The following is a 27,682-nucleotide window of genomic DNA, read 5'->3' on the forward strand; positions in this document are numbered from 1 at the left end:
TCTCTACCCCCTCCCATGGTTACACTGTTCTATGAAAAAAAAAAAAAAACCTTTTTGACAAGTCATTTTTACCCCCATCTGTGTTTATTTTTTTCCCCTTTAGCCTCCCTAGTCTCAGTCTGACATGTTGAGGGTTGATTACACTCAGATTACTTCTCATTCTAAAAAAATTAAAAATGACATACACTAAAATACACCTGATCTTCTTTATCCAAATACAGTTTTCTTGGTGTAAGAAAAGTTTGACATTAGCCTCCATCTTCATAGCAGACCAAAGAATAAGGGAGATGGGAATAAAGTGCATAAAGTTGAAACAGTGTTGGATTCACAATCTGAAAAAGAAAAAGTATGGCAGAACAGAAAACCTACAAAGTCATGACTGTCCACCAAAACTGACCGGAAAGGCAAAGAATGTGTTTACTGGAGAAGAAGCTAAGAGGCCGATCATAACTACAAAGGAGCTTTGGAGAAATACTGCTTAGGTTGGAGAATCAGTTGAAACCACAACGGTTAGTCATGTTCTCCAGAAATCTGAGCTATTATGGAAGAATATGCCATCGTGTTTGGCAAAAGGTGATCTCTTGAGTCGAAACAAAAATAAAAAATAAAAACTTTTTTGTCTCTAAATGTCATGTATAGTATACTTCACATCATTCTAAACACACCAACCCTGCAGTGCTACATGGCAGTACCATTATGCTGCATGAATGCTTTCATTCAACAGAGACAGGAAAGTAGTCAGAGTTGATGGGAGGATGGATGAAGTTAAATACAGGCCAATCCTGGTAGAAAACCTGCTAGAGTTGAGACGAGAGAGATTCAGCCTTCAGGTAGAGAATCCTGATTTAAAAAAAAAAAAACAAAACAAAAAAAACAACCAGAGCTACATTATAATAGTTTAGATCAAAGCACATTCAGGTGTTGCAAAAGCCCAAAGTCTAGACCTAAATCCAATTACAAATGTATGGCAAGTCATAGAAAATCTGGAGGGTTGAGTACAAATGCATGCCACATTTTGCAGCCTTTGTCTTTAAAAAAAACAAAAAAAGAAAAACAAACACTTGCGCTTAACAATATCAACCACTTTGTGTTGATTTGTCAAATAAAATTCCAACAGAATACACTGAAGTTTGTATTTGCGACAATATGCATTTCTGAAGAGAGAAAGTGGTAGTAAAACTTCTGCAAACCCTCATGTTAGTGCATCATGTTTATTTTAGTAGTCTTGTGTCTCGTTTCAACTGAGAGGTACGACGTGTTTCTATACACCATTTTGTTTATTTCCATTAAAAATAGCTTTTTTTTTGGTTATGTAGATAAGGATATATTTTGGCATACTCCAAACTGCAAATACAGAAAGATGTGTGTTAGGCATGAACAAAACTGCAAGACATGTCTAGGTAGGCATGTTTAGGCAACATACAATTCTTAATCTTTATTTCAAAATTGGCATAGTTAATCCAGCGGTAAATGAGAGAACACCCAGTGCACATCACAGTAATTGTCTTTAAAAAGCATCAGTTTTGCTTGACAGTGTCTACATTCCAAATGAAATCCGTCTTTCAAACAAAACACTTAAAAGCATTCGCTTGTCTGTTTCGATATCTGTATGCACGTGTGCTTGAGTGTCTGCGTTCTTGTTTGCTCATGGGAAAATCTCCAGGTGTCCCCTAAACCAAAAAGTCAACCTCATGATCTCGAACGCAGGCAGCAGTAAACCAGCACAATGGTTAACTGATCCATATTCCAATCGCTGCAGCACACCTGCAAACAAAGCCTGCCCCTTCTTTCCCCTTTTCAGAGTTTACGCAGGCTAGAAAAAGGGGTTGTACCAGAAGAGAAAAGCTTTAGTTTTCACTTGCAAGGATCTAACTTTTTGCAGTCCTACAAAAATTAAAAAGCCATATGTCACCAAAAAAGTACAAAAGTAAGATTCAGCTTTTAAAACACTGAAGAACAAAGGCTGCCATAGGAAAGTACTGAAAACGACTAAAGGTCTTTTAAAAGATGTGGCTACACAAACTTCATGAACAAAAAGCTGCCACCGTTTTCAAAGTTAGTTAGCATTTCTGTTCTGTATGTTAATATAATACTATTAAAAAAATTACATAGTACAATTTTAACAGTTTTGTCTGTTCAAATTAAGTTTTTCATCCTTTTGGTCCCAAAGGTGAAACTCTAGCTGCTATGCTTATGCAACATTTAAAAAAAAAGTTCATGAGTGGTAAACTTCGTCTTTTTGGTACTTTTTACCAAAAAAAAAAACAAACAAAAAAAAAACAAAGTAATGTTCACCATTAAAAATAGGCTAATTTAGCACTGACTCAAGTCCTTCCATGAGTCTACCGTGTGAAAGCTTTGCTTTGATTAGCTCGAACGATATCGTCAGGTGAAGGAGAATCAAAACGGAAAGGTACAATAGGAAAAAGTGGAGGGCAATGCTCTTTGGATTTGTTTTGTGGTTTGAAAAGGAAGGACTGATAAGCACTTTTTGTCTTCTGGCCTTGTATTTTTCCTTTCATTAGCTTTCTCCTCCTCCTCCTTTGCCTGTAACTCTGAAATGACAAAGCGATCGCAAATACTGAAGGTTTTGCAAAAACAGACAGATCTTGCCCCAAGCCAAAAGTTGGAGTTGGAGTCGGAGACGACGGTGAGGAGAAGTCGCTGTCGAGGTGATGAGGGCTCATTCTGTTGGCCTGCTCCATGAGTCTGCTCAAATCGATAACTTGACCTGGCTTAGATGGGCTGCAGACCTGCTGGGGTGGTTTGTGGTCAGGCTTGCGCTCAGTTCCACCCTTGTTAGTACTTTGTGCCAACGCATCAGCCCTCTCTGGTTTTCCTCTTGACACAAGGGAGCTGAGGGTGCCTAGCGACCCATTTGAGGTGGTTGAGGTTTCGCCTTTATGTTCAGATACTAAATGTGACAAAGAAAGCAGCTCCGAGAGGCCAGGTGCTTGTTTCAGTGCACTTGCTCGAGATTCAGTGCCGGCGGCCAGAAAGGAGGCAGAGGCACAGTTGGTTTCATGCTGCTGGGCTAGATCTGACAGTGTGACAGTACCACCCAGACGAAACGGGGAAGAGTGCGTGTTTAGTGATCTTTCAGTGCCTTGAGATTCAGAGTGAATCCCTCTTTTTTGATGCTGAAAAGCTAGGTCAGACAAGGAAGGTGCAGCATTCCCCTGGTTAGCAGGGGTGAGCAGTGAGCTTTGCAAAGTTGGACTGCGGTTCGAGTGTTCTTGAATTAAATCGGCCAAAGATGGGCCTCCTTTAGGATCTACAACTGAGCGCGGACTGTAATTCCTGACAGAACTGAGGCTTCCGAACCCAGGAGGAGGAGCCAGAGTGGAGCTTGCTGTAGGCACGTTTGGACTGTTTAGCGACAGATTACCGAGCGAGAAAGAAAGGATGGAGGGAGTCGGTGTTTGTGGCGTTGAAGTCGTTTGTAAAGATGCCAGCATTCCAAGTGAAAAGCCACTCCCGCTAGACGCAGTTGTCATTTGGCAATTAGATGCTAATGATAAAATGCTCAAGGAGGAAACTGCCAACCCTCGCCCTGTATCACTTACTCCTGTTTTACTCTTCTGCTCATGCTCAGACATGAGCTGAGCCAAACTGGTACCACAGCTGATGCCTAAACGTGCACTTTCAGGGTGAATGTTTTCCTTGACAGAGCTGCTGTTCGCCGGGTCGGGTTTATGTTGCAACAAGTCGTTCTGCATATTGACTTCACTTGGTTGTGTAGCTTTGTGTGCCCTGGGTGTGTTGTCTGTGTGAAACAAGCAGGCTCCTTACCTTACAAAAGCCAAGTTGAGAAAGGACAAGAGCGATCACAAAGCAGAAGGCATCGACGAGGAGGAGGGAAACAGGAAGAAGGCAATTCGTTAATCAATTGCATGATTTAAATGCATCATCACCTGAGCCTATGCTGATAAGTTTCTAAAAACCACTAAACCAATGATTGTCTGAAATCTTTTTCTACGCATCTGAATACATTTTAGCCTCTGAAATATCAAAACAAGAAACATATCAATTCACTTTTGTGTATTTAATAATATAATTGATAACAGAAACAGGAAAATTCTTTAGTTACACATAAAAATCTTAACATGCTGCAGCAACATCTGAATTAGTAGAGACGTAAGAGATCGACTGGCGGCGAGAAACTGGTGATTTTCAGCTTTACTACAGACACTCTAATATCTGGTCTCCAGTACAATATACTCATTTCAGAAAGTGAAACTCATATTTTATTCCACACAAAGAATATTTTCATGCTGTCCTCTGCTGAGAGGTTTTATATAAATGCTGATTTCATTTGCCCAAACTGTACCAAAAGCTCTCCTACAATCACCAAAGTGTTACTGTGCTTAACTGGCCAGCAAATCAGCCTGACTGGAACCCAGTACAGAGTATTATCAAAAGGAAGATGAGAGACCAGACTCAATAATGCACATGACCTGAAGGCTGCCATCAAAGCAACCTGGGCTTCCTACACAGAACCACAGGTTGATTGCCTCCATGCAGTAATTCATACAAAACCAAGTACTGAGTGCACAGAAATTAATATAATTTTAAGAAGCTGATGTTTTTGTTTAAAACATTATTTTTTTATTGATATTATTTCTCAGACACTGAATTTTGGGCTTTCATTGTGTATAATGAACATCACTTTCTGAAAATAGTTTAACTTTTTCACAATGTTCTAATTTTTGGAGCTGAATTAAATGAATGCATTATAATTAAGAGCTACCAGGTCACACTAAGCATAGTCATTAGCCTGAAAGAAGTAATAGTAGAAGTGAACACATTTTGCTATTTTCAGAAGACATGTGAAGAGAGATGAAACACATTATAAGCAGCTTTTTCCTGAGAAAACTATTTTTCACTGTATTTTCTCAGGAGGCTATTCAAACTACAAAAAATCGACAGCCAACTTAGACTGGTACTGATAATTTTGATCTTTTAAATTTTTAACAACTATTGGGTATGATGAATATGCCAAGGGATTCATATCCGACCTGAGGGATGTTTTCACAGCTTAACAATGGGGTGACTTCAGAACCCACCAAACAGGCCAATCAAGTTGCTCTGTTTTTATTCCTCTGAGGTCTCTAGTAGCTGTCTTCCATCTAGCACACTGGATTTGGAAGCACAGACAGCTTTCAAAAATACTAGATTTACTGTAAGGATCTGCATTCCCTGTGGAACACTCACAGAAACCGATGTGGCTGCAGTTTGTAATATGAAGCAACGAGTACTAATCACTAACATAAGATGCTAATTTATCAACTTCAAATCAATTCGTGTTCGCAACAGTCATATTTTGAACACAGAATTTCAGATTTTGATCCAGTACCAGCGTACCTTTCTCAGCGACGGCCTCCTGCTTGGTTCTCTGTGGAAGAGGCGTCTGCTCTTGTGCAACTCGGCCCACCGGCGCCATGTCTTCAGCTGCACTTCTGGTAACCGGTGCTCTTTCACTGTCTTCAGACAGCACTGCGTCCAGAGCCCTCTGTGGATCAAATCCGTGTTTCATGGCAGCCTGGGTCAGGACGGAGTCTGGCACTGCATCTCCCAGTACTGCTCGCATGTGGTCCAGACAGGAGAACAGCTTCGCTAAGAAACGAGGGAGACGAGACAAATGTAGAAAAAAAAAACAGTATAAAGATTATGACAATATAATTCATTTATGTTAACAATAGTTGGCTGCAGTTTTTTTTTGTTTTTTTTATGAATACCTTGATTAAGAGGGTCAAGGTTGAAGTCAACACAAGGGGACATGGGAACATCCTCATCTTCATATTCTTCCTCCTCTAGAGGCTCCTCTTTAGGTGCTTGACGCTCTCGGCGTGAATAGATGAACTGATTGGCTAAATAAACAGAAATACCTTCACTTACAGGCTGATATACATTTTTTATGGTACACGACAATCAATCATCAAGGATTCAATGGAAATCTCTTTCCACCGTTGGACATACTGTGAACTGGACTTGTTTTATAAAACGCCTTCAGATGACATTTTTATACTGAATATATATTAGCAATTCTTCAAATACAGTCAAAAAATTAAAACGGCTGTAAAATATGAAACAAACAATGCAAACAACGTCATTACTTTCTTTGCTTTATATTTGAAACATCAAAACAAGAAACCTGAAAGTACAAGGTGCAAGTCAGAAAACAGTGAAACTTGGTAAAAGGATGTCAAAGAAAAAGTAGGATGATTGGAAAGTCCCTGCAATGAATCACAAGCAGCTTAAATCCATCACTTTCATTAATGCAACTCTTTTTTTTTTTTTTTTTTTTTTGTTAAAAGAGTTGGGAAGCCAAGTGTGTTATCGCTGCAAAGTAGGCTGATTGCAAGACGGCAACCGCCCTATCTGCCCTGGTCCAGCTTGTAGGTGTTGAACTCCCAGAGCACAATGACAAAAATTAATATTCTGTGCCACATGTTTCCATAAAACTGTTAACAATTCTACTGAAGTGTGTTCTACATTTTTTTATATCTTCTACCACTGAATATTTGTTTAAAAAAACAAAAAATCACTTGCAACTAAAGTATGATTGAAACTGAAGCAGAATTTAATTCTTGAATTTCCAAAGTAACTTCAACTGAAATTCACTGGAAAATCAATGTCATGAGTTGTTTATACAGTGACTGTTAGAACACTCAGTTGTGTTCTCTTACTTGCTCAATATGCAAAGATGTCTCATAATCAAAACACCAAAGAAACGTTGTCATTATTATTATCATTATCATCATTATTATTATTACTAGTGTTTTAGCACCTATAATAGACATTGATTATCTGTTTAAAATACAAGTGAAGTGATCATGTTTCCATGTTTCATTTTAAATCTGTGTGTACATATTATGGTCCTTTGAAAATGTAGCATTTTTATACTCAAGTTTATCACACTAAGAGAATCGTACCAGTTTATGACAACTTTACAACTAGTAATCTTTAAAATATTTTACCAGAATAATATATTTCTAAAAGTCATCTCATCTTGAAAGTAGCAAGCGGTTTTTGTTTTTCTACATAGCTCTTTGCTTCTACATGTGAATAGATGATGTGGCTTATATAAATATTGCTTATAAAAATCCCCCTGATCATTTAAAACCAACCTGTTGCTGGTGAAATGCAGTAGTCATCCTCCACAGACTGTCCATACATGTCGTCATCTTCAAAGTCTAGACACACAAAAAAAACAAAAATACAGTTAAAAAATTGTTTTTTTTTTTATCATTTTAATTTTGCTTCACAATATACTTGTTTATTGACAAAAGCTTTTGTCTTATCTGACAGCTGTCACTGCTTTGTCAGCAGTTCTTAAAAATCCTCAACATACTGTAGCCCTGGATTATGAATGTGTACTTTTATCAACCATAAAAGCCACATAATGGTTTCAGCAAATATACTCAGAAGATTTCTAACCAAAAAGACGAATCTACACAACAATAAATAAGTGAATCCAGGCGTCTTTGACAAAATATTTAGTAGTTAGCAGCTGCTAGCAGCGTTTGCAGTGTTATCATTTGTTGAGTCCTCATGATAGCAGGTTTTATGATACAATAGTTTTAAACCATCTTTATAATTTGGTGGGAAAGCATATTCTAAATGAGCTGCATTTAGAATATGCAGCAACAATATTTTGGCAGCTGCATAAGCTAGTGTTAGCTGTTAGCAACGCAATTGTAAACAACAGTAAAGTTTAGCTTAGCTGCTAGCATGTTTAGCATGACGAGCCCCGGCATTTAGCTCAAAATATGAACCATTTCTGTGTGAAAGGTCTCTACCTTCATCGTAGTTGTAACCTCGAACATTTCTGTGGCGAGACATTTTGCCTGTGAGTCCCCCCTATCTGCCCTGGAGTGAAAGTTATTCAGCTCGAAGACATGTGCATCACCGAACCGATTGCCATTGGAGGTCGTTTCAGTGCAGCAAAATATATCGGTCTTAATTTGGCAACTTTAAAAGTAAATTAATTATATATAAAACTCCTATTTATTTTACAACATTAACACATTTAAATTTTTCTTAGCAGGTAAAATAGCTTATTTTCATTTTAAAAAGTAAAACTTTATTTTTATTTTTTTTTCGATTACTGACGTAACTTCCTCTTACATCGACGTGGCCTGGAATCAGTTTTAGTTGAACAGCTTCACCACAATCCACAGTTTATGTTGTTTTTCATACTGATCTCCAGTCAGAATCTGTTTTGCAGAGCCTAAGTATGAACTAAGATAAATAAAGGAACATCAAATATATAGGAGAGGGATGTAATAATTCCAAAAATACCATACATATGCAATATCCCTCAGTCGTATGTACAAGAAATAATAAATAAATAAATAAATAAATAAATAAATAAAATTTTCATTTTTGAAAACGGTTTCAACAATGCTCCGTTATATATCTACAGTACATATTGTTATATAATCCAACATTTATTTACCCTTCTCTGCAGCTCTACTCTTGACTTATCTGGAGTATTCCTTGGTCACTATGATGATGTTTAATAATGTTCTCCAACAAACATCTGAGGCCCTCCAAAGGTCATTGTCACAATACACTCATTTGCAAATTAATGATTCCTGAAGACATTGAAGACACTGGCTTTCCTTTAAGTGTAAGAAGGACTGTATACATGCAAAACTAACACTTTTCAGATTTTTCTTTATAGATCTCATTGAAATCAGCCTCTTTCATCCACTTCATGGTTATGCACTACTTTGTGCTAATCTCTATAACAGTCTTTAAACAAATACATTGAATTGTATGGTGGTAATGTGAGAAAGTTCTATCTGTATGAATACTTTAGCAAGGTGTTAGAAACACTTCAAGAGGTCAAGAGGTCATGAGTGCTGAAACAAGTTGAGAAACACCACCTGCATGCAACACTCTTATTAAGCCACTACAATTTTGGGGTGTGAATGTCTCAACCATTTTGTCAAAGGTTATGCCCTCTGGTTAGAGACCAGCCCATGTGAGCTCATTCTACACCTTGTACACAAACAACCCAGAGTGACATCTTTTTTTTTTTTTCAGCTATCTTTGCATTACAAGAAACATAAAGCCTGCTTACCACAAAAGGAAGAAAATGGGCTGATAGAATAGTAAGATAATTGCATGCACTTGTTTCACTACTGTTCTGGCACTAGCATTTTACAGTCACAATTCATTGGAACAGAGATGGATGTGTAATTAGAGAAATTAAAATGTATTTATCCGCAGTAGCTTACAAGTGGGGATAAATCAAGTAGAAAACGTCATAGAATAACATGATATGATCAGTGCTGCAGGTGAGATATGCTCCTGCACATCTGCACTGTGACATGGAATATGAAGCTTGGCGTGTCTCCCTAAACTAAAAATAGAGCACAAAGAAAAGAAGGCAGGTTTTTAGTGAGGTAATTGTGAATAACCTCACAATCTATAGCTTTTGTCTGAAAGGTTCAGATGGCAGCTTGATAAATGGCACATTTGACTGACTTAGTTCACCAGGAGGTAACTATTATAGGAGGATCATTCATATCAAGAGAGGCCGCTGGCTGAGATGTTTACTATGGGTTGTGCACAGTTCACCTTTGGTTAAGAGAGCATGTGCGCGTGCGTGATCACCTTCTAGGTGGGTGGAGGTTTCCCCTCTCAAAATTCCACTTCCTGCTCTTTTGAAGTTGCACATCTACATGTGAAAATAAACAACTGCTCTTGCACATATGGAGCACATGCATACAATTAAAACAGACACCAGCCTTGTTCACTTTACAGGGTCACACAGGTGATACGGGGAGAAGTCTTCCTTGTGCATAAGCAAAATGTTTCTGGGGCATTTCAAAACACCAACTGCATGAGAGAGAACTTCATAGGATATGGAACATATTTCCATATATATATATATATATATAAAATGTAAACACTGAATTTATAGCGCTGTTTGTAGCTTTAATCTCAAATTGTGCTGTAAAAACCATAATTGACCAAACAAAACCCAACAAAAAGCACAAGGCAGGATGAAAGATATGTCCATTTTATTTAAATGCTTTCAGGATTACTTTGAAGTCTCTTATAGGACGATCAATGAAAACATGCAATGATTTTGTACGCTGTGCGCTGCAACGAGGCAGAGGTGTGATTTTTCACACCTACGTTCATCTGAACATTTGTTTCCCTTTGAACAGTTCTGAAACGGTATCTGGTCAAATCTGTGCTGCAGACATGGCCACAGAGTTCAGGGAAAGCCGTATCAATGAATCAGTGGTAGGAGAAAAAGAATTCCTGAAAAAAAACAATAATGCGATGATGAATTGGATTAAACAGATGGAACAACAGATTGCTAGAAGAATGAGCGGATCAGTGGCATATTCCAGTGTATTGTTTAACTTGTAGAAACGTTTCTAAGCTGGCTGTTTACATGGCACACTTACAATTTTATTTTCCCATGAATTTCATAGGTATTTTTTTAGGGGTACAATTATTATCAACAGAATCAAGTGAAAGCAGAAGAAAATGCAAATCCGTCCACAACAGCATGTAAATTTGATCATGCATTAATCCTGTTGCACTAGCAGAAAACAAAGCTACTGTGCATGCAGTGGGTGAGGGGTAAAGTCTGGCTAAAGAGCTGGCACTGGATATGAGATAATGTTTTACATAATTTGCTAGGGGCAGCAGGCATTATGGGAAGTCTTTGACAGGAACTCACCCAAAGGAAAATGCAAAACAAGCTCTACTGGTAGTCAGGTTCTGCCAACTATTCATTGAAGGAAAAAAAATATGAGGCACTCAAGGTTGCAAGCAATAAAATTAAATGCATAATCATGTACTTTGAAAAGAATCCTCATAAGCTTTAAACTTTTTCATGTTTTGTGAAGACTTCACCAAAAAGGTGAGGAATAAAATTGTGTAGAAGTTTAAAGCATTAGTTGTAAAACAATACTGCAAAATTAAAAGGAGCTCTGGGTATACGGCCATACATTTAAAGAAGATGAAACTTTTGCAAACCTACCAAGAGACAGCTGCCGACCTAAGGCCAGCCAAGTGGAGTAAACTAGAAAAGTAGCCATAGTATCTCAGAAGGACCTGCAGAGAGCAACACCTCTGTTAGTATATAGAAATCTTGGTCATGGACTCCACAGTGGCTGATGTTTTTGAAAGAGTTGCAAGAAGAAAGAAGTAGTATTCACAGTTTTCTACAGGCCATTTATGGAACATGGTAAACACATGAAAGAAGGTGATTTTATGGGTTAAGACCTAAATTCAACTTTTTGATCTGCATGAAAAATGCTTGCGCTTGATATCTTCCTGAACACATCATCATCACTGTAAAACATGGTGGTAGCATAATGCTGTGGGGTTGCATTTTTTTTTACTATAAACACAGGGAGGAAGCTGGTTTATGTGGGATAAATACAACAAAATTCACACAGCTGTTTTCAGGGTTTTTTGGACAAAATTTGAAAACAGTGGACTTCTCTCCTTTCATTTCCTGTTTTTGAACTGACTTGCTGGTCTGTCATCTAAAATCCTGACACAGTACATTGTAGTTTTTGTGGTAATAACAACAAAATGTGGAAAACATTTAGAGGTTATGATCACTTTTGGAAGGCACTGTAAACAATTAAAGTTATATTTGTATGTTTGCCCTAAAAATAATGGGCAAACATACACATAGACTAGATGTGTCATAGACTAGACACATCTAGTCTATGATTAGTCTTTCATTAACACTTATCAGACAGGAAGTTGATCTTTTTAACCTCACAACAACACACAATCACATCTACCAGCTCTTTGACTTGGAATGAGCCTTTTTTTCAGTGGCCTATTTCACGTACACAGCAGACTCTATGGCATAAACGCAACCAACAAGGAGTATGTTTTGCTATCCCAGCTCTGGATTTCAAAGCTAGATGGGATGATATCCCCAGAGGCAAGGAGTTGTCATTAAAATCATTCAAATGAGCCAACCTGTGCACACAAGGCTTTGCAAAGTGGTCAGCCATTATAATGCCTGCCATCAACCTGTCCAATCGCGCCCATGCAAATGTCCCAGGCTGAACCTTCAATGGGTCTGAGGGCTTCCTGTTTGACCTACTACGAACAATTTGCATAGCCTCGTTCTCTTGTCTCTAGTTGGTTTCAGATAACTATGTGCAGTTTGAAAATATTACCCTCTAGGGAAAGGTAGTATTATATGATGGGGGTTTGTTCAAATTTATAGAGATAGTCACGTGAGTCAATTAAAAACAGGATTAAAAGTTGGTAAAAGTGGGACTTAATAAATTTTGACCTTACAAGCTGAACCACTTCATCAGACCCACTTTATTTTATATGTGGGGGATTTTGCATTGCGATCTCACATACCTGCTATGTAATAAGGAATTTGAATGGAATAGAAATACCACCTCCTCGAGGCACAGGTGGTAATGCATGTGCACACAGGCGTGCATAGGAATTGAAGCCTAGAAGTGATTGCATGTAGTCAACAGTGATGCATTACATCATGGATCTGTGATGATAATCATTGGAAATAAAAATCTGAGCCAAACCTTAAGAGAGTGACTCTGGATTAATAAGCACATTTTATGTCTATAATTTGTAAGTAATAACTTGGCGTAATAATTTGACTGAGTTTATTACAAGTACACTGCTTGTTGTTGCACGTAAAAGTGAGACTTTCTATCCATGGCAACATGTACAAGTGCATGTGTGTACCCCATTGTCAGCCCCCTATTATAATAGTTTATCCTGGGACAATAGGCTGTTCTGGGGTGATGGTAATTACAAGTGACCAGGACAATAAGGTCGCGTATGGAGGAACTAATACAATGAGAAGACACATTTATACAAATAAAGCATTAAACCCCCTCCTTCCTGCAATGAATGCTTGAGTAAGGACAGTTTTGGCACATGGAGAATTCAAAAACAACACAAAAATAATCAGAACAAAAAACGAGCATTGCTCTGGAAAAAAAAGGGAAAAAATACAAGTTATGCAAGATCATTATTTTCTTACTCATCCTCTTGAGAATAGCTGCAGAAAAACAGGCTGAACTCGCTCCGTATTGTTATATGGGTCATATGCAATATTTGAGAAAGAAGAACTCAAGAAACTGTAGGAATAGCTCAGGGAACATGAAAGCACCACAGCTATGAATTACACGAGCAATAAATTTCCACAAATAGTTTTAGTGCTACTGGATTTCTTTAACTTTGTTTGTGTAGGCGGGTTTTGTCGCGGGTTGATAAGACAAGGTTTTGTTGCGAGTTTTATCACAGGAAAACATCTGCAACAACACCAGCGGGGGCACTCCACTGAGCAGGTGGCTGAACGCTGGAAGTACTCTCAACTTAATTTTCCTGGAGTGCAAACCTATTCTTGTTGGTCCAAAGACTTCCCTTTCTCTCTCTCTCTCTTTTTTGTTGTTGTTGTTTGTTTTGTTTGTTTTTTTTTACGGGAAAAGAAGACGCAAGTAAATTGACACAAAAAAAGTTTAGCGCTGATGATAAGACAGAGAGCGCCTGAAACAAGGTTGTAGCGTAGTGAGCACTTCAGTAACACTTTGTAAATGTGAAAATATCTACTTTTCATGCATTAAAACTACAACCTAAACCACAAAATGTAACTGTGAAGATATATATTTTTAGTCAGAGCCAAATAAACATTTTAAAGCAATAAAATTGGATGTCTTATGCGTATTTAAAGTCAGTCGGAAAATAATCTGACTGCAAGTGAAGTGTACAGCCTTGTGAGCATGCGCAGTGGAGCGAAAGCGCCGAGGAGCGCCAAATTGACCGGGATGAGAAAGGGAGGGGAGGAGCCCCCCTGCTAGTCCAAGCAGTTTAAATTAATGTCAGTCTGCCTGATCGCAGTGAGAACAAACACGGCGTAGATAGCGAAAGTACACGCTCGGCGCAACCTGCTGCAAGCCGCTGGCTACATTTTACCATGACTCGGCGGCCGAAAAACAGGTAAAAAGCAGATGAACTATTATGAACTCTCCTTTCTTCTCACAATTTCCCTTGTTATGTGCAAGTTGTTCTCCATTTATTGCTGTTATTTCTGTGTGAAACCAGAGCGTTTAAAGCGGCATCTTTTCTACAGCGCTCACATGGCTTTTTCTTTTTTAAGCTAATTATCTGCTTTTTGTGCGACTTGTGTGTGAAAGCCTCTGTGTTTTCTTGGCATTTGTTGATGGTGAGGTTGTCGCGCTCGCGCCAATGACAGGTGGTGGTCATCTGGCATGTGCGCTCCTCACTGCTGTCAGTGACACACACACACGCTCGCGAGTTAACGCCACGCTGTGAGCGAGATGGTGCGTGGACACCGGTGGAGCTGCGCTGAATAATCGCCTAATACACTTAATTAAAACAGCCTGCTTGTCAATATGTCATTATTTAAACGGCAGAAGCCCATTTCGGATCTCATGTTTAATTAAAAGAAAAAGTTTTGAAGCGCAGCCATTGTTAAGCGCCTCACGGTCTGCTGACCAGTTCCCAGCGGTTTTAGAAAACTGTTACTTTCGTTTTTATGTTTTTCTTTCTGTAAATTACAATGGTATCTACATAAGATGGCATTTCTAAACCCGGCTTGATTCAGTTTGCAAGTGTTATGCAGCATCTCTGAATGTGAGGAGCGCACTCAGCTATTTTGGAAACTGCGCTTTCACAGCGTCCTCTGCAGTACCTGCGCTACGTTTTTCACATATTACCCTATTCTATTTTCAGATAAATAATTATTCATGAATTGAATTGAATAGTTGTATAGAGTTTTCCCACATATTTATGCTGATTAACGTGTGTTACACTTGCATATGGAGAGTTTTTGTTCTGCTTTACAAGGTTCTTAGGTTTAGAATATTAACGTGAAAGCTGCATAGTTTAATTTAAACGAAATTGCAAAGATCGATTTTTTTTTAGTCAGCTTTACTTGTTCTATTGTGAATTGTCAACTAGCTCTATTATGCAATGCTCTTTAATGACACAGAAGTTTGTATTTATTGCTTCAAACAAAATCATAAACTAGTTAATCTTTAGGGTTTATTTGTGTACTTCTCAATAATGTTAATGCTGTTGATAATTCAGTCACATCTTATGCATTATGAAAAAAAAAGAAGTGGAACGAGGAAGATAATGCACAATAAATACCCCCCCCCACTCTCTCTCTCTCTTTCTCTCTCTCACACACACACACACACAGTAGGATGTCTGGTCACCTGTTGCTCTTTTCCAAGCACCCTACCTGACTTCCACGTTAACACTGTTCATCAATCTGATTGGCTAACCAGTTCCTTGTGAGTGTGTGTGTGCATGTATGTGTGTGTGTGTGTGTGTGTGTGTGTGTGTGTGTGTGTGTGTGTGTGTGTGTGTGTGCATGCATGCAAGACTGTGATGTACAATGCCGCACAGGTCTGAACATGTTGGGGTCACAAAATGATGATCACACATGCCAATCCCAGTATCTGTGGAAACCAAAAACACTAGAACCTGTTCATCCTTCTCTGTTTCTCATTCCCTCCCTTTCTCCCTCCCTCCCTTCAGCTTACTGTTCTTCCCTCTTTCTTTTTTTTTTTTTTCTTTCTTTGCTTGTGAGTGTCTTGGCACAAAGCCTGCACCCAAACCTTCAAGAATGACTGGTTCTCTGTTTTTGACACCTGATGAATACAGACTGGGTTTTCCTTTTTCTTTTTATTAACTCTCCAACGTGATGATTAGAGAGAGGCATGCTCATTCTTCCAGTATTTGCCTAATCTAATTTTTTACACTAATGCTTTTTACACTGATTAAACTGGGTTAAAAAATTATTTTTTTCCTGTGTGTGCATTCACAGTGTTTACAGTAGCGAGGAAGATGAGGAGGAGACAGATGTGTACGAACATGACTACGACGGGACTCTTGCCAAAGTAGGGAAACGCCACCTCGGAAAAACACGCTGGACTCGAGAAGAGGTATGCAAAAAAAAGTTTAAAATTCCTATCTTTAGACAAACTAGTGTCTGATTATTGCAGTGACAATCATATTTTGTCTTTTATTCAGGATGAGAAGCTGAAGAAACTGGTAGAACTTCACGGATCAGAAGATTGGAAGCTAATTGCAAGTCTATTAGCTGTAAGTTATAGATTGGGATGGAGGGCGAGGGAGGGCATGCACAGGTGAAACATTTGAAGAAAAGACGTCTAATTAAGAAGAGTCAGCATGGATCGGCCCTAACCTTGAGTAAAAATAGTATTACAATTACTACGGTGATTTTCACCTAACTGGTTACCAGTTATCAGCAACAAGTGGGGGAGGGGCCATGCTGCATTACTATGTCCTCAAAACATCTAAGGAAAATCAGTCATGCCGACACTCTCCCATTTATCTAATTTTAGGGCTTTAATTAGATAAATTAAAGCTTTTATTAAAAAAAAAAAAAGATTCTTGATTAATTTTAGTTGAGTGTTGGTAAAACAAAAATTTTCTTTAATCCTCGGCTTGATTTTATTAACATGTGCAAGTTACCCTATTGCAACAGCAAAATGATGTTTTCTCTCCAAAATTTTCTCTCCAAAATTCCCAGAATCGAACAGATGTGCAGTGCCAACACCGATGGCAGAAGGTTCTCAACCCAGAACTGATTAAGGGGCCCTGGACCAAAGAAGAGGACCAGAGGGTAAGAAAACACAGCATTTTATGAGGCGTATTTAGCATTAAGGTCTGTTTGAAGTGAACAGTTTTTTACTCACAGGAAACGCGCTGTAAGAATCAAAAACAATTACTTTATGTTCCTGAGTGATTATAGCAACAACTCTGAAGCAATTCAGCCATCTGCTGTTGCACATTTAAAAGGTGCTATTACACAACAAATAACTTGGTTGGTCTTAATCGGTGGCATGTATCAAAGGAGTTATATATCCACCCACATGCTGTCAGTGTGATGATTAGCAGACAAGCTAATGTTCCACTGGAAAATCCCTCACTGCTCACCAGCAGGTGCTCCCAGTCACCCCCACTGGTTAAATAGAAACAATGAATTGTTTACTTTCAAAGAGTTAAAGTAATTTCTCTTTTTTGTGTTTTCTCCCTCCCTCTGCCTATCATATCTTTACCTTTACTTCTCCCTCTGTTCCCTGTGGTTACTCCATCCTTCCCCTTCCCCCATGCCCACCCTCTACTATTGACTTCCTTTTCACGTTGTTCCTCCTCCTCTTGTTGGCTTTGCACTCTTTCTTTTTTTTATTTTTCTCCCTCACACACCAAAGGTGATCGAGCTGGTCCAGAAGTACGGAGCCAAGCGCTGGTCGGTGATCGCCAAGCACCTGAAGGGACGCATCGGCAAGCAGTGCCGCGAGCGCTGGCACAACCACCTGAACCCAGAGGTCAAGAAGACCTCGTGGACCGAGGAGGAGGACAGAATCATCTACCAAGCCCACGAGAAGCTGGGAAACCGCTGGGCAGAAATCGCCAAGCTGCTTCCTGGCAGGTGAGGCGGAGAACAAAGAAGGCTTTGGGGGAGCGGGAGAAAAAAGAGAAGCTGGATGAATCACGGAGCCCTTGCTGGTTAGCTGCGCAACGCTGCGGTTAGGAGGCCGAAATAGGATAGTTGAGAAGGCAACGCAAAATGAGAAATAGGCATTGACTGTAGGGTAGGTTGACTTTTATTGAAACAAATGTGTAGAAAAGAATATCAACAGATAAAGAGAAAGCTCTAAGATTATTGTAATTGGTGTGCTCTGATAACTTTATCAACTACACGCATGGGCTTGTGTGTTTGACTGAGACTTTGTTTATCTGTGTCAGCCCGCATGTGTCTGTGTTGATAACATGTTTGGAGCACAACTCTTTCGGACACGGGTCTCAGTAGGTCATGGGTGTGTTGAATAAAACATCTCTCATTTAATCCGTGTTTTTCTTGCAACCCGCAGGACTGACAACGCCATAAAGAACCACTGGAACTCCACGATGAGGCGAAAGGTTGAACAAGAGGGCTACCTTCAGAACACATCGAAGAACAGCAACTCCTCGCTTTCCATGAACCACGGCTACATCAAGACCACCAATCACGTCATGAGCTTCCCCCACCACTCACCGAGCCACGCACAGCTGCCTCCTGTGACCTACAACTACATATCTGAAACACACAGAGTGAGTAAACTTAAAATCTTGGAGCAAATATATATAAAATGGCCCAAAAAAAAAAAAAAGAAAGAAAGATGTCCTGGAATAAAATAATAACGTAATGTTTTTCCTTGATTCAACAGTTGCCGTTCCCAATGGCTCTGCATTTAAACATCCTGAACATTCCCCAGCACGGGACTGCTGCTATACAAGTAAGAACTTTAAACAACCTATGATGACAATTTTCATTAATATCTTTAAGCATCATGTCAGTCATATGGTGGTTGCTTTCTCATCATGTTGCCTGCATATAATTAAAAACTACGGTTTTATATAAAGATAAAAAAAAACTATTTAATCTCTGAAATTGTTTTAAGCTTCTAAATCTGTAAAAGGTTTGCTTTAATAGCCGTAAAGTGTAAGAGTCTTCTTTCAGCCAGTGGACTGGCAGTGCCCAGTAACACAGCTGTTCTAGTCTCTGGTTCATAAGGCTGGAGAAAATACAAGTCGCTCCAGAATATTTGCAGGCATCTCATTTGAAGCACATTAAGGTGTAAACTTTAGCCGTTTTGAAACTTTAGCTCCTTTAAACCAGCCCATGTTTATCTGCAAGTCCTCCTGCAGTTTAGTCCAATTTGATTCAATTAATTTCATTTATAAAACCCCTATTTTATCGTTGGTCATCTACACTCCAAGACAAACTAGTCCACTTCAATAGTATCAAATAATATAGAACCCAAGTGAATCCAAATTCACTAAATATTCACCTAAATATTTTGTCACATGTAATCCAATTAAGCACAACAATTATACTAGTAAAATTAGGTCAGGTTTTTTCACATTAAAATAGTGCTATATTGTCTAACAGTATAAAAAACTGTTTTAATAACTTGCTTTTTGTTGTTCTTCTGATTGAAATGTGAAGAAAATAATAGGAATGTTCTAATTTGTTCCCCCCAATCCCAACTTCTTTCTAGAGACACTATGGTGACGAGGATCCTGAGAAAGAGCAGAGAGTAAAAGAGATCGAACGGCTGCTCATGGCGACAGAGAATGAGCTGAAAATCCAGCCGTCCCTATCAGTAAGTCAAGACGTCTGTCTGGGTGTGAAATTGTGACAGCACGATTTATGCGTGTGTATTTTTGACCCTGTCTTTGAGGACAGTGGTCGGACGTGTGTATTTGCGTGAATAAGGAGGAGGAAACATCTGGGGGGTCTGTTTCTGCAAAAGTGACGAAACAGGACCTTATCACCATTTCTCTACTGTGTGTGTGACCCCTTGTGCAACTTTCTTCTGCTCAACACTTCTGTTGCTTTTTAATTTAAAGTTCCCTTTCTTCTTCTCTTTTTTTCCCTTATTTGTTAAGCACTTATTCACATTTGATTTCCATGCATTTTTTTTTATCTCTCAACATCACATTTATTTATTTATTTTTTTCCACTTCTCCAGATGAATTTGAGTTTTCCGTCTTGGGCCACCCAGAGTTCTTTGACCAGCAGCTCGGATGGTGCTGCCACGTCTTTATCACACTTCCAGACCGCTGCCCCGGCACTGCCTCTTGACCAGAGCTGCCTACCTGAAGAAAGTGCCTCAGCAACACGGGCCAGCAGCACCGCCGGCAGCCATCACAGCAGCCCGACATTCACAAACGCAATGCCCGACTTCATGGAATCCGTCATTGATTCTGTAAGTTTCTGCATCACAATTAAAGAAACATACAGCACATGTTCCTGCATAGAACTGTTTCCATAGGAAAGGCAAGGCGTGACAACTTGCTGTGAAGATTTTCTCAGTCTTGGGACTTGACCCATATTTCACTGCCCTGTTTCCAGAGCCTCCCCTTAGAGGGCGAAGGCGCTCCCAGTCGCTTCTTGGATCTGAAAACAGGCAGGGTCATCTGCTCAACTCCAAAGTCCTTTCCAGTCAGAAATCTGCCCTTTTCTCCCTCGCAGGTAGTTAAAATAGTTGAAAGCGATCGGAATCCGTCTAATCACCAGCCTGTCTTCCCACAACAGCATGAATCATTTAGATCTAGTGTTTCTCACCTTGATCCGCCTCCAGTAGTGTCACCACTCGTTTTTTTTTTTTGTTTTTTTTTCCTCTGCTGTCATTTTTTAATCCAAGTTCCTTCCACCCTCAAGGACAAACTATTTTAAGAGTTTGACTAACTAGTTTTCTCTCGTCTGTTTTACAGTTTCTCAGCCAGTCTATGAGTCCAGAACACTCCGATGACAGTCTACGAATGAGCATGGCTGTAGACACCAAACCTCTCGTCGACCACTCTATCAGGCCACAGAAAGAGAATGAAATGTAAGTGCAGTTGAACTTTCATCGTTTTAATGTACAGGTTTGACCACGCGTCTCTTTTCAAGCGCTGTTTATGTTTTCCTTCTCAGATTCCGAACTCCAAACATCCGTCGATCGATCCTGGAGTCGAACCCTCGTACACCCACTCCTTTCAGATCAAATTTGGGCCTTCATGGATCTCTCAAACTACAGGTGAGGCAAAATAAAACCAGTGTGTGAGTTCTTGTCACTGTAAGTACTTTCGCACAAGCTGTTTTGAACGAAAAGATTTATTGACATAGTGGTCTTTTTACTGTAGAGTCAAACTTTGGAGCAGCAAATGGTCGAGTCTATCAAACAAGAACCCATGGAGTGCGCCATTGACCAGCCTCCACTTAAGAAGATAAAACAAGAGGTACTTTCCACACATCCTGATCACCTACATGCCTACAACAACAGAAAATAAATAAACTAAAGACAAATGTAGCAGGTTAAGTGTGTATGTTTTGAAAACTTGTTAAGAATGTTGTTTTGGTTTTCTCCTGTTATCTTTAATGCAAATACGTGTAAACAGTTTGCATGGAGTCTGTTTTCCTGCTTGCAAGCATTTGTGATCAGCACATACGTCGTTTGCATTGTTTTGTGGTTGCATGATCATGTGCGCTGTATGACATGGATGTGTTTCGGTGCGAAGGTGGAGTCCCCGTGCGAGAGGAGCCCCTGCATGCAGTGGGAGGGGCAAGAACTCAACACACAGCTTTTCTCCCCCAATGCCTCCGCACAGGAAGTACCTGTAAGTCCACATGTGAGTTTACGACACTGAAACCTTGCGACTTTGATTACTCAAATGTTACCTGTAACCTCCATAAGAATTTTTGTATTGATTTTGTTTCTTAACTTTTTATCAGGATCTACTTACCAGCTCACTACTAAGTGAGGATGGACACAAGCCCTACCATCTTCCTCACAGAGACATGAACAGCCCACTACAGGTATGTCAATTAAGCTCATCTAGTAAATAAATTACACTTTTTAAAATAAAATAGGGAATTTATTATGCACAAAAACAGTTTCGGTACAACCATGAAATAATAAACATCAAGTCACTGGCTGCACTCTGAAAAATTAGTCCTAACATTTTTCCTATTGATTAAGTGGATGAAAACTTAGAACTCCTTGACTTTTAAGCTTATAAACACATCGAATAATATTATGTACTAAAGTGCTTTTATGAAAATTGGAAAGATGGGGATAATCCTTTGTTTCTGAGTTGGATAACAGAACTGCTGTCAAAGCACTTGCAGCATATTTCTTCTTTTATATGTTGAAGCGTTCAGAATAAAATTTAGAATCTATCAAGACCAATGAGAAAAACAAACATTGGTATTGATGAGAAAAAGCCTGATCTCTAACATGTTGCCCACAAAGCTATCTTTTTTTTTATTTTAAACCTCTGTCCATGCGATGATTTGTAAATTTGATTATTTGTGACAAATAAGGGGCATATCAAGTTTTATTAATCAGTCTCTTTTAAAGATTTCACAGTTGAACCACAACAGAATAATGTCTGAAAACGAAATTATTCTATTATAACTTTTAAAACTTCTGTATGCACACATTTAACCCATTCATAATAAATAATGTAAGCACAAAAAAATATGAATACGAGTTCATATAAAGATACTTACCAGTGCCATTTTTTTTCCTTTTCTTCCACAGCAGCAGCAGCTCAGTCCTTGGGAACCAGCAACCTGTGGGAAGACAGAGGAACACATTCTGGCCTCTGAGCAGAACCACAAGTACATCAACACTTACCCCACGAGGACACTGGTGATGTAGACAATGGAGAGAAGCACAATACAAACGAGGGGGGAAAAAAAACAAACAAACAAAAAAAACCCTGATCTGGAAACGTCAACACTCCCTGCGCTGGACTCAGCGTCGCAGGTTTTTTTTTTTTTTAATATTTGTTGTGGTACAACAGTTGGGAGAGGCCTTTACGCCATTTGTGTTTTTACACTCAAACTTGTTGGATTTCAACCAACCAAAGACTAAACAGGTTTTTTTTTTTTTTTTTTTGCCTTTTAAGTAGAATTTGATTTTTTATATATATATAAAATTGTCCATCCTTTTTTGTCTGCTCTATGTTTTTATAAGTGTTGTATTATAAATGGGAAGAGGTTTGCGTTGGGCTGTATTATTGGTTACAAATTTTGATATTAATATAAAGAACAAGTTAATTTATTTGTTTGTTCCTGTTTGTTTTTTTTTTTTTTGTTCCGGATTATGACTATGTAATTGTTTTACAATCCACCAATTGAGCAGTGTTGTAATTTTAAGTATTTAAGCCCTGTTAGCATTATCATATATCCAAAAGGCATAATAAGAATTTCCAAACTGACCTCTGAATTTTACTCTTGAAATTATTTCACTTTTTTCTAAAGGATATGTGGGTCTTCTGAAAATTTCAAGTGTTTGGTCCCATAAACGCTTAAGAACTGTTACGTCTATGATGGTTCAAATCTGGCCAACTCTAGTATTACCACAGTGCGATCTTTATTTCACCAGGAAATACGTTTTCATTTCAAATTACGATGCATTTCTGGCTTTTACATTGGGACAAATGTATGAACAAATGAATATGTTTATGGAAAGAGATAAAGAGAGACTACACTATGCATTTCAAAATCTGAAATGAGCTTCACCGAGTAAGAGTAAAAACCAAGCTGCTCTTGACTTTCTGTAAAACGAAAGAATTAAACACTGATGTTTTTATATCCTACTACAAACAAAAGCCCTCTTGAAACTTTTGTATCAGTTCAAAAGAAAACTTTTGATAGTTTTGTATTGTTTTTTGTAAAGTGTACTTCAGCATTTTGTTTTCATTCAGAGATTCAAGGTAGCCCTTGTCAAACACTTAAACAGACTTTTTTTTATACTTATGCCTTTTTTGATACTAGCTTTGGACTTTTTTATGAAAGCATTTATAGATGCCAAGTTTTCATGTTTTTATACTTTTGTATACCGCCATGCAAATAAAGTGTGCCGTTTTTATTACATATTTGTGTTATTGAGTGTTATTTGTGTGGACATTTGAAGTTATGCATTAGTGCTTAAGATAAAAAAACAAAACAATCCAGAGATAAAAAGTATTTCCATATGTTGGGAAATATTGTAAAAGTCCCGTAATTGTCTAAAGTCATCTCTCTGTAGTAAATGAATGATTCCTGATCTTGTGTTTCCAAAGTGCGACCTGATCTGTAGTATTCAAATTTCTGCCAGCTTTGTAGTATTCAAATACCTTCTCCACCCTTTTCCCCTCATACGGTCTTGTTGATACAAAGGTTTGTTGTCGTAAAACTGTAGTGCATATCATAAAACTTTTCTTCCTTCTACTGTTCACTAAAAGGTTGGACCGTTTATCAAGCAGAAAATAGGCAAATATTCTCAACCGTTGCCTTTTTTTTTTTTGAAAAAAAAAAAAGAGGATAAGAGGACACCGCATGTGTGCAAAAGCAGATGTTTAGCATATTCTCATCTCCCTCACGTAGAGGCCGCCAACACGTGCGGCCATGACCAGAAGAAATAGTATAAAACACACACGCTCAAACCTATGAGCTCCACATTCAGTCTCTTGAGGGGACCGTCCTTCCTGTGAGGGCTAGCAAGCTAAGGGGCCCTGACTCAGTCCAGTAGCTATATTTACACCCCCTCCCCTCTGCGCTCCCTCCAGCCATCTGCACACCCACCTCACCCTGATCCACCACACTGCCCTCAAATATAGATTCCTATCTCGAGTTGAACTCGCGGAGGGACACATAAACAAAAATGACATTCATGAAGACAGACACTTGTGGCAGGAACTGTACGTGATATTTAAGGCAGGCACCAGACAAAATAGTTTTATCACGAGTGTAATAACCATTGTTGACATTTATCTGTCGATCAGAATTGAACTCACTGTAACAACAGCGCAAACGGAGAGCGACAAAAAAAATAAATACGCTGTATCTTCCAAAAGTGTTACCGTTTGACTCTTTCCAAATCTTCTCACATTACAACAAAACTTACTTATAGTAATATCAAAAACACATGGTAAGAGCACATCCATACCCTAAGAAGCGTACTAGAATAATACACAAAATGTTCAAACTATGCATTTGCATATTTGTGCAAAGACAAGATTATGACCAAGAATATGTGAACCTGTGCAAATAACAGCAGGGGTGTAAATTATTAGGTTAGTTGGGAGCTGTGATGGTTATGCAGGGTCCCAGATACTGGGAGGAACAACCTATAATGATGCCATTTTGTGTATTTAGGATGTAGCAGTCAGCCACTAAAGAGCCTCCAGTTCTACAGCGGTATCAAAGATGGGGTGGAAAATATGGTCCTGTTTTTTTCTTCCTCTTTCGTTAAAGTTCTCTCTTCTCCCACTACTTGCACCGAGTCGAAGGAACATACATACTATGACGGAGTCGGCTTTCCCTATGAAGTCATCTAACTGTTTACTTTGTTGATAAGCTCCTGCTGCAGCGGTCAACACCGTAGCAGACGACTGATACCACCACAGAGTCCCGTTTGCACTCCATGAGACCTCAATCATTGTTCAGTTTTGTAAGTTTCTTTCAAGTCAATACCTTCAAGAACTACTTTTTACTGAAATTACAGCTGCAAAACTTTTGCAGCCATAGCTTTGAGAATTGCTACAGATTTTGATTTTTTTTCTCTCTCTCTTAAGTCCTACAGGGCTATTTAAACTCTTGAACGTATCTTTTTAACCATTTCATTTTAGCTCTGGCTGTATGTTTATGGGTGTTGTCCTGCTGCAAAGTGAACCTTTGCCCAAGTCCAATGTCTTTCGCAGCGTCTAGCCGGTTTTCTTCAAGACATTTTTATGTATTTAGCTCTGTCTTCACATCAGGTCTGACCAACTTTCCTTTCTCTTGTGAAAAAAAAAAAAGCATATCCAAACCACCATGTTTCAGAGTTTTAGTTTACTGCCACACAACATTCTGCATGTGGGTCAAAAAAGTTCAATTTAACCTTCATCCGACAAATTGATTTTCTTCTGCTGCTATTCTTTATACTGATGTATCACAAAAAAAAAAAAAAAAAAATCTGACTGAACCATATTAAAATTTGTGGTTCATATGTGACAAAATGTGCAAAAGTTTCACAAGGTACTCTAGGGCACTGTAGGTTAAGTTGGATCAGTTTTGGCTCAATTTGATAGCTTTGAAATCTTCTGTCACTGAATGTGGTTTTGTGTGTGTGTGTGTTGTAGTAAGAGGAAAGAGCAAGAAGCAGACTTTCACATTGGGAATTTCACCATCTTCTGCTTCACCCCCTCCCTAAAAAAAAAATAAAAAAAAAAGACCCCAAACCTCATGAGATTCACAAACACCTGCTTCCACTCTCTGAGCTGACAGCTGCCTCCGTGTGTGTGTGTGAGAGTGTGTTGAGAAGATGGTGGTGTATTGACAAAAACAATATAGAATTATATGTTTATAACAATCCACCAACAACATAGTGGATTGGGAAATGTTTTTCAAAGATAACTTGTGGGAAAAAAAAAAAAAAAAGCTTAAACCTCACAGACGATTACTACAGGCAATGCGGTAAAAGCTTAAGAAAATTCTAGATTTTTGTTAAACAAACAGCACCTCATAACTGTCACTTTTCAAAAAGGTTTGGATGATGACGCAAAACATCGTGACCTTGGCCACGGGTCACCAATGTGGCAGAAAGTAATCTCACTTTTCAGTTGTTCAGGTGTTTCTCAATTAAAAGGACTCAAGTCAAAGCAGAAGTTCGCTTTCACTACTATTGCTTTTCATTCCATCCTCCTTTCCCTTTTCAAATCAAACATGTCTGTCGCAAGCAGATTGGCTCATAAATTCAGTTTGCGTGTCACAATAGATTTATAGTCGGATGTTGCAGAAATGGCGGGCTCCTGGGCACAAAAAAAACAAACAAAAAAAACACACTTGTGCCATGTATTCACAAGGTAGGGCCGTAGTGTCCCCCGCCCCTGCAGAGTAGACTCTGGGCTGATTTCTTCATTCCCTGGCTGATGTTGTGGTCGCAGATATTCAGGCGAGGGCAGCCGCTCCCTGCTGGCAGCGGTCAGGTAGGAGGGCCGGGCGGGAGCTGGGCAAGCCTGATAACTATATGCGCTCTTCCATGTCACAGAGATGGGGAGAACAAACACAGAGGTCAAAGCACAAAAACTAGATGAAAAGGACCAAAACAAAAAGAAACAAAATGGATGGTCAGTTGGTTTTTCTGTACTTTTATTCTTTGAACATTTGTGTGGAAATGTTGCCCTTCATATTAGTGAAATCTTCCATTAAAGATCAATTAGATTTTTTTTTTTTTTTGTGGAAACTTTGCATTGAAGTACATAAAACATCTGGACATCCAATTGTTGCGCCTGTTGAGTGTGAGATTTTTTTTTAAAGTGCACAAAATGTAATTCTCCATCAACACCTTAATTCTTAATCATAATCCATAAAAATAGGTTTAAGAAATTTTTTTAAGAGTCAGACGTGTACATTGTGTTGCTAAATTTAAAATTGACGTCTGTTCATTTTTTACTTAAATATGTTTAATTAGAGGAGGAGAAACAGAGATCCAAACTTTTCAAAATCTTAAAAAAAAAAAAATAAAAAAAATAATGAAGTTTTGTACATGAGGATTATGATGTCTGGCTCTGTCTCTCTACAGCCGCTCAACATATGGTTTCAATACCAGTGATCATGTCAGTGTTGTTGAAATATATATGAGGTATTTGACATATTTCATAGAAAAATGTCAAGCCTATTGTGAAGTACTTTTAAGTCTAAGAAAGACAACGTCAATGTAATAGCTGTCGTAGCTCGATTTAAGCGCTGCAATATCCGAGATGATAAATGAATTAATGATTTAGATTTTCATTTAATAGATGAGAGTAATTAGTTTTTCTTTTCCAGGCTGCTGGCAAATAAACAAGTACTAGCACACATGATTTTATGAGTCCATATAGAATGTAGCATCATAAAGTAATCTATGTATTTAAATATTTAAATAAAAAACATATAAATGCATCAAGTTGTAAAAAAAAAAAAAAAAGCAAGAAGCACAAATCTGTCTCCTAAAATTCTTCAAACATTGTGCCAGATTTAAAGAAGAACCAGAGATTTTGATTTGTTGGCTGTGGTGATGATGATCGAATTTGCTACATTTCAAATTCCATGCAAAGTTATCCAAGAAAGTAAAACAAATACACAGTAAATAAAGAAAAAAAC

General features: G+C 38.6%; 2 protein-coding genes across 7 annotated transcripts in view; one reads left to right on the forward strand and one right to left on the reverse strand.

The window, feature by feature from the left end:
- hbs1l (HBS1-like translational GTPase) overlaps positions 1 to 7,983 on the reverse strand; it is a 25,324-nt gene extending 17,341 nt beyond the window's left edge. The window contains exons 1-5 of one of the 2 annotated variants that reach the window (XM_007552969.2): positions 7,803 to 7,983; positions 7,131 to 7,196; positions 5,739 to 5,870; positions 5,365 to 5,616; positions 1,396 to 3,787 (exon numbers count right to left, since the gene is read on the reverse strand). In XM_007552969.2, the coding sequence (XP_007553031.1) occupies positions 2,343 to 3,787; positions 5,365 to 5,616; positions 5,739 to 5,870; positions 7,131 to 7,196; positions 7,803 to 7,845 (1,938 nt within the window). In that variant the 5' untranslated portion in view covers positions 7,846 to 7,983 and the 3' untranslated portion in view covers positions 1,396 to 2,342. Of the gene's footprint in view, positions 1 to 1,395; positions 3,788 to 5,364; positions 5,617 to 5,738; positions 5,871 to 7,130; positions 7,197 to 7,802 lie in introns of those variants that run through there. The other variant, XM_007552967.2, reaches the window with a different exon arrangement.
- A 5,848-nt stretch (positions 7,984 to 13,831) lies between these two features.
- Positions 13,832 to 23,452, forward strand: myb (v-myb avian myeloblastosis viral oncogene homolog). 5 transcript variants are annotated; one of them, XM_016671874.1, is made up of 15 exons: positions 13,832 to 13,980; positions 15,839 to 15,956; positions 16,045 to 16,116; positions 16,568 to 16,660; positions 17,250 to 17,470; positions 17,913 to 18,132; positions 18,249 to 18,317; positions 19,083 to 19,187; positions 19,557 to 19,793; positions 20,302 to 20,417; positions 20,504 to 20,606; positions 20,713 to 20,808; positions 21,088 to 21,186; positions 21,302 to 21,385; positions 22,107 to 23,452. In XM_016671874.1, the coding sequence occupies exons 1-15, from the start codon at positions 13,958 to 13,960 to the stop codon at positions 22,230 to 22,232; spliced, it is 1,782 nt and encodes a 593-aa protein (XP_016527360.1). In that variant the 5' UTR covers positions 13,832 to 13,957; the 3' UTR covers positions 22,233 to 23,452. The 5 variants fall into 5 exon arrangements, with proteins under 5 accessions (XP_016527360.1, XP_016527358.1, XP_016527359.1 ...); XM_016671872.1 differs by having other exon boundaries at positions 13,833 to 13,980; positions 21,088 to 21,198; XM_016671873.1 differs by having other exon boundaries at positions 13,833 to 13,980; positions 21,088 to 21,198; positions 22,110 to 23,452.
- Positions 23,453 to 27,682: the final 4,230 nt, after the last annotated feature.

Source organism: Poecilia formosa, unplaced genomic scaffold (genome assembly GCF_000485575.1).
Source record: "Poecilia formosa unplaced genomic scaffold, Poecilia_formosa-5.1.2 Scaffold53, whole genome shotgun sequence".
Lineage (NCBI taxonomy): Eukaryota > Metazoa > Chordata > Actinopteri > Cyprinodontiformes > Poeciliidae > Poecilia > Poecilia formosa.

Bases quoted from the DNA above. Each gene is read 5' to 3' on its own strand.
- myb (XM_016671872.1), top strand. From the start codon at position 13,958: ATGACTCGGCGGCCGAAAAACAG. The intron at 16,117-16,567 runs GTAAGTTATAGA...CAAAATTCCCAG, and splicing joins TAATTGCAAGTCTATTAGCT to AATCGAACAGATGTGCAGTG. The intron at 21,386-22,106 runs GTATGTCAATTA...TTTCCTTTTCTT, and splicing joins ACATGAACAGCCCACTACAG to CCACAGCAGCAGCAGCTCAG.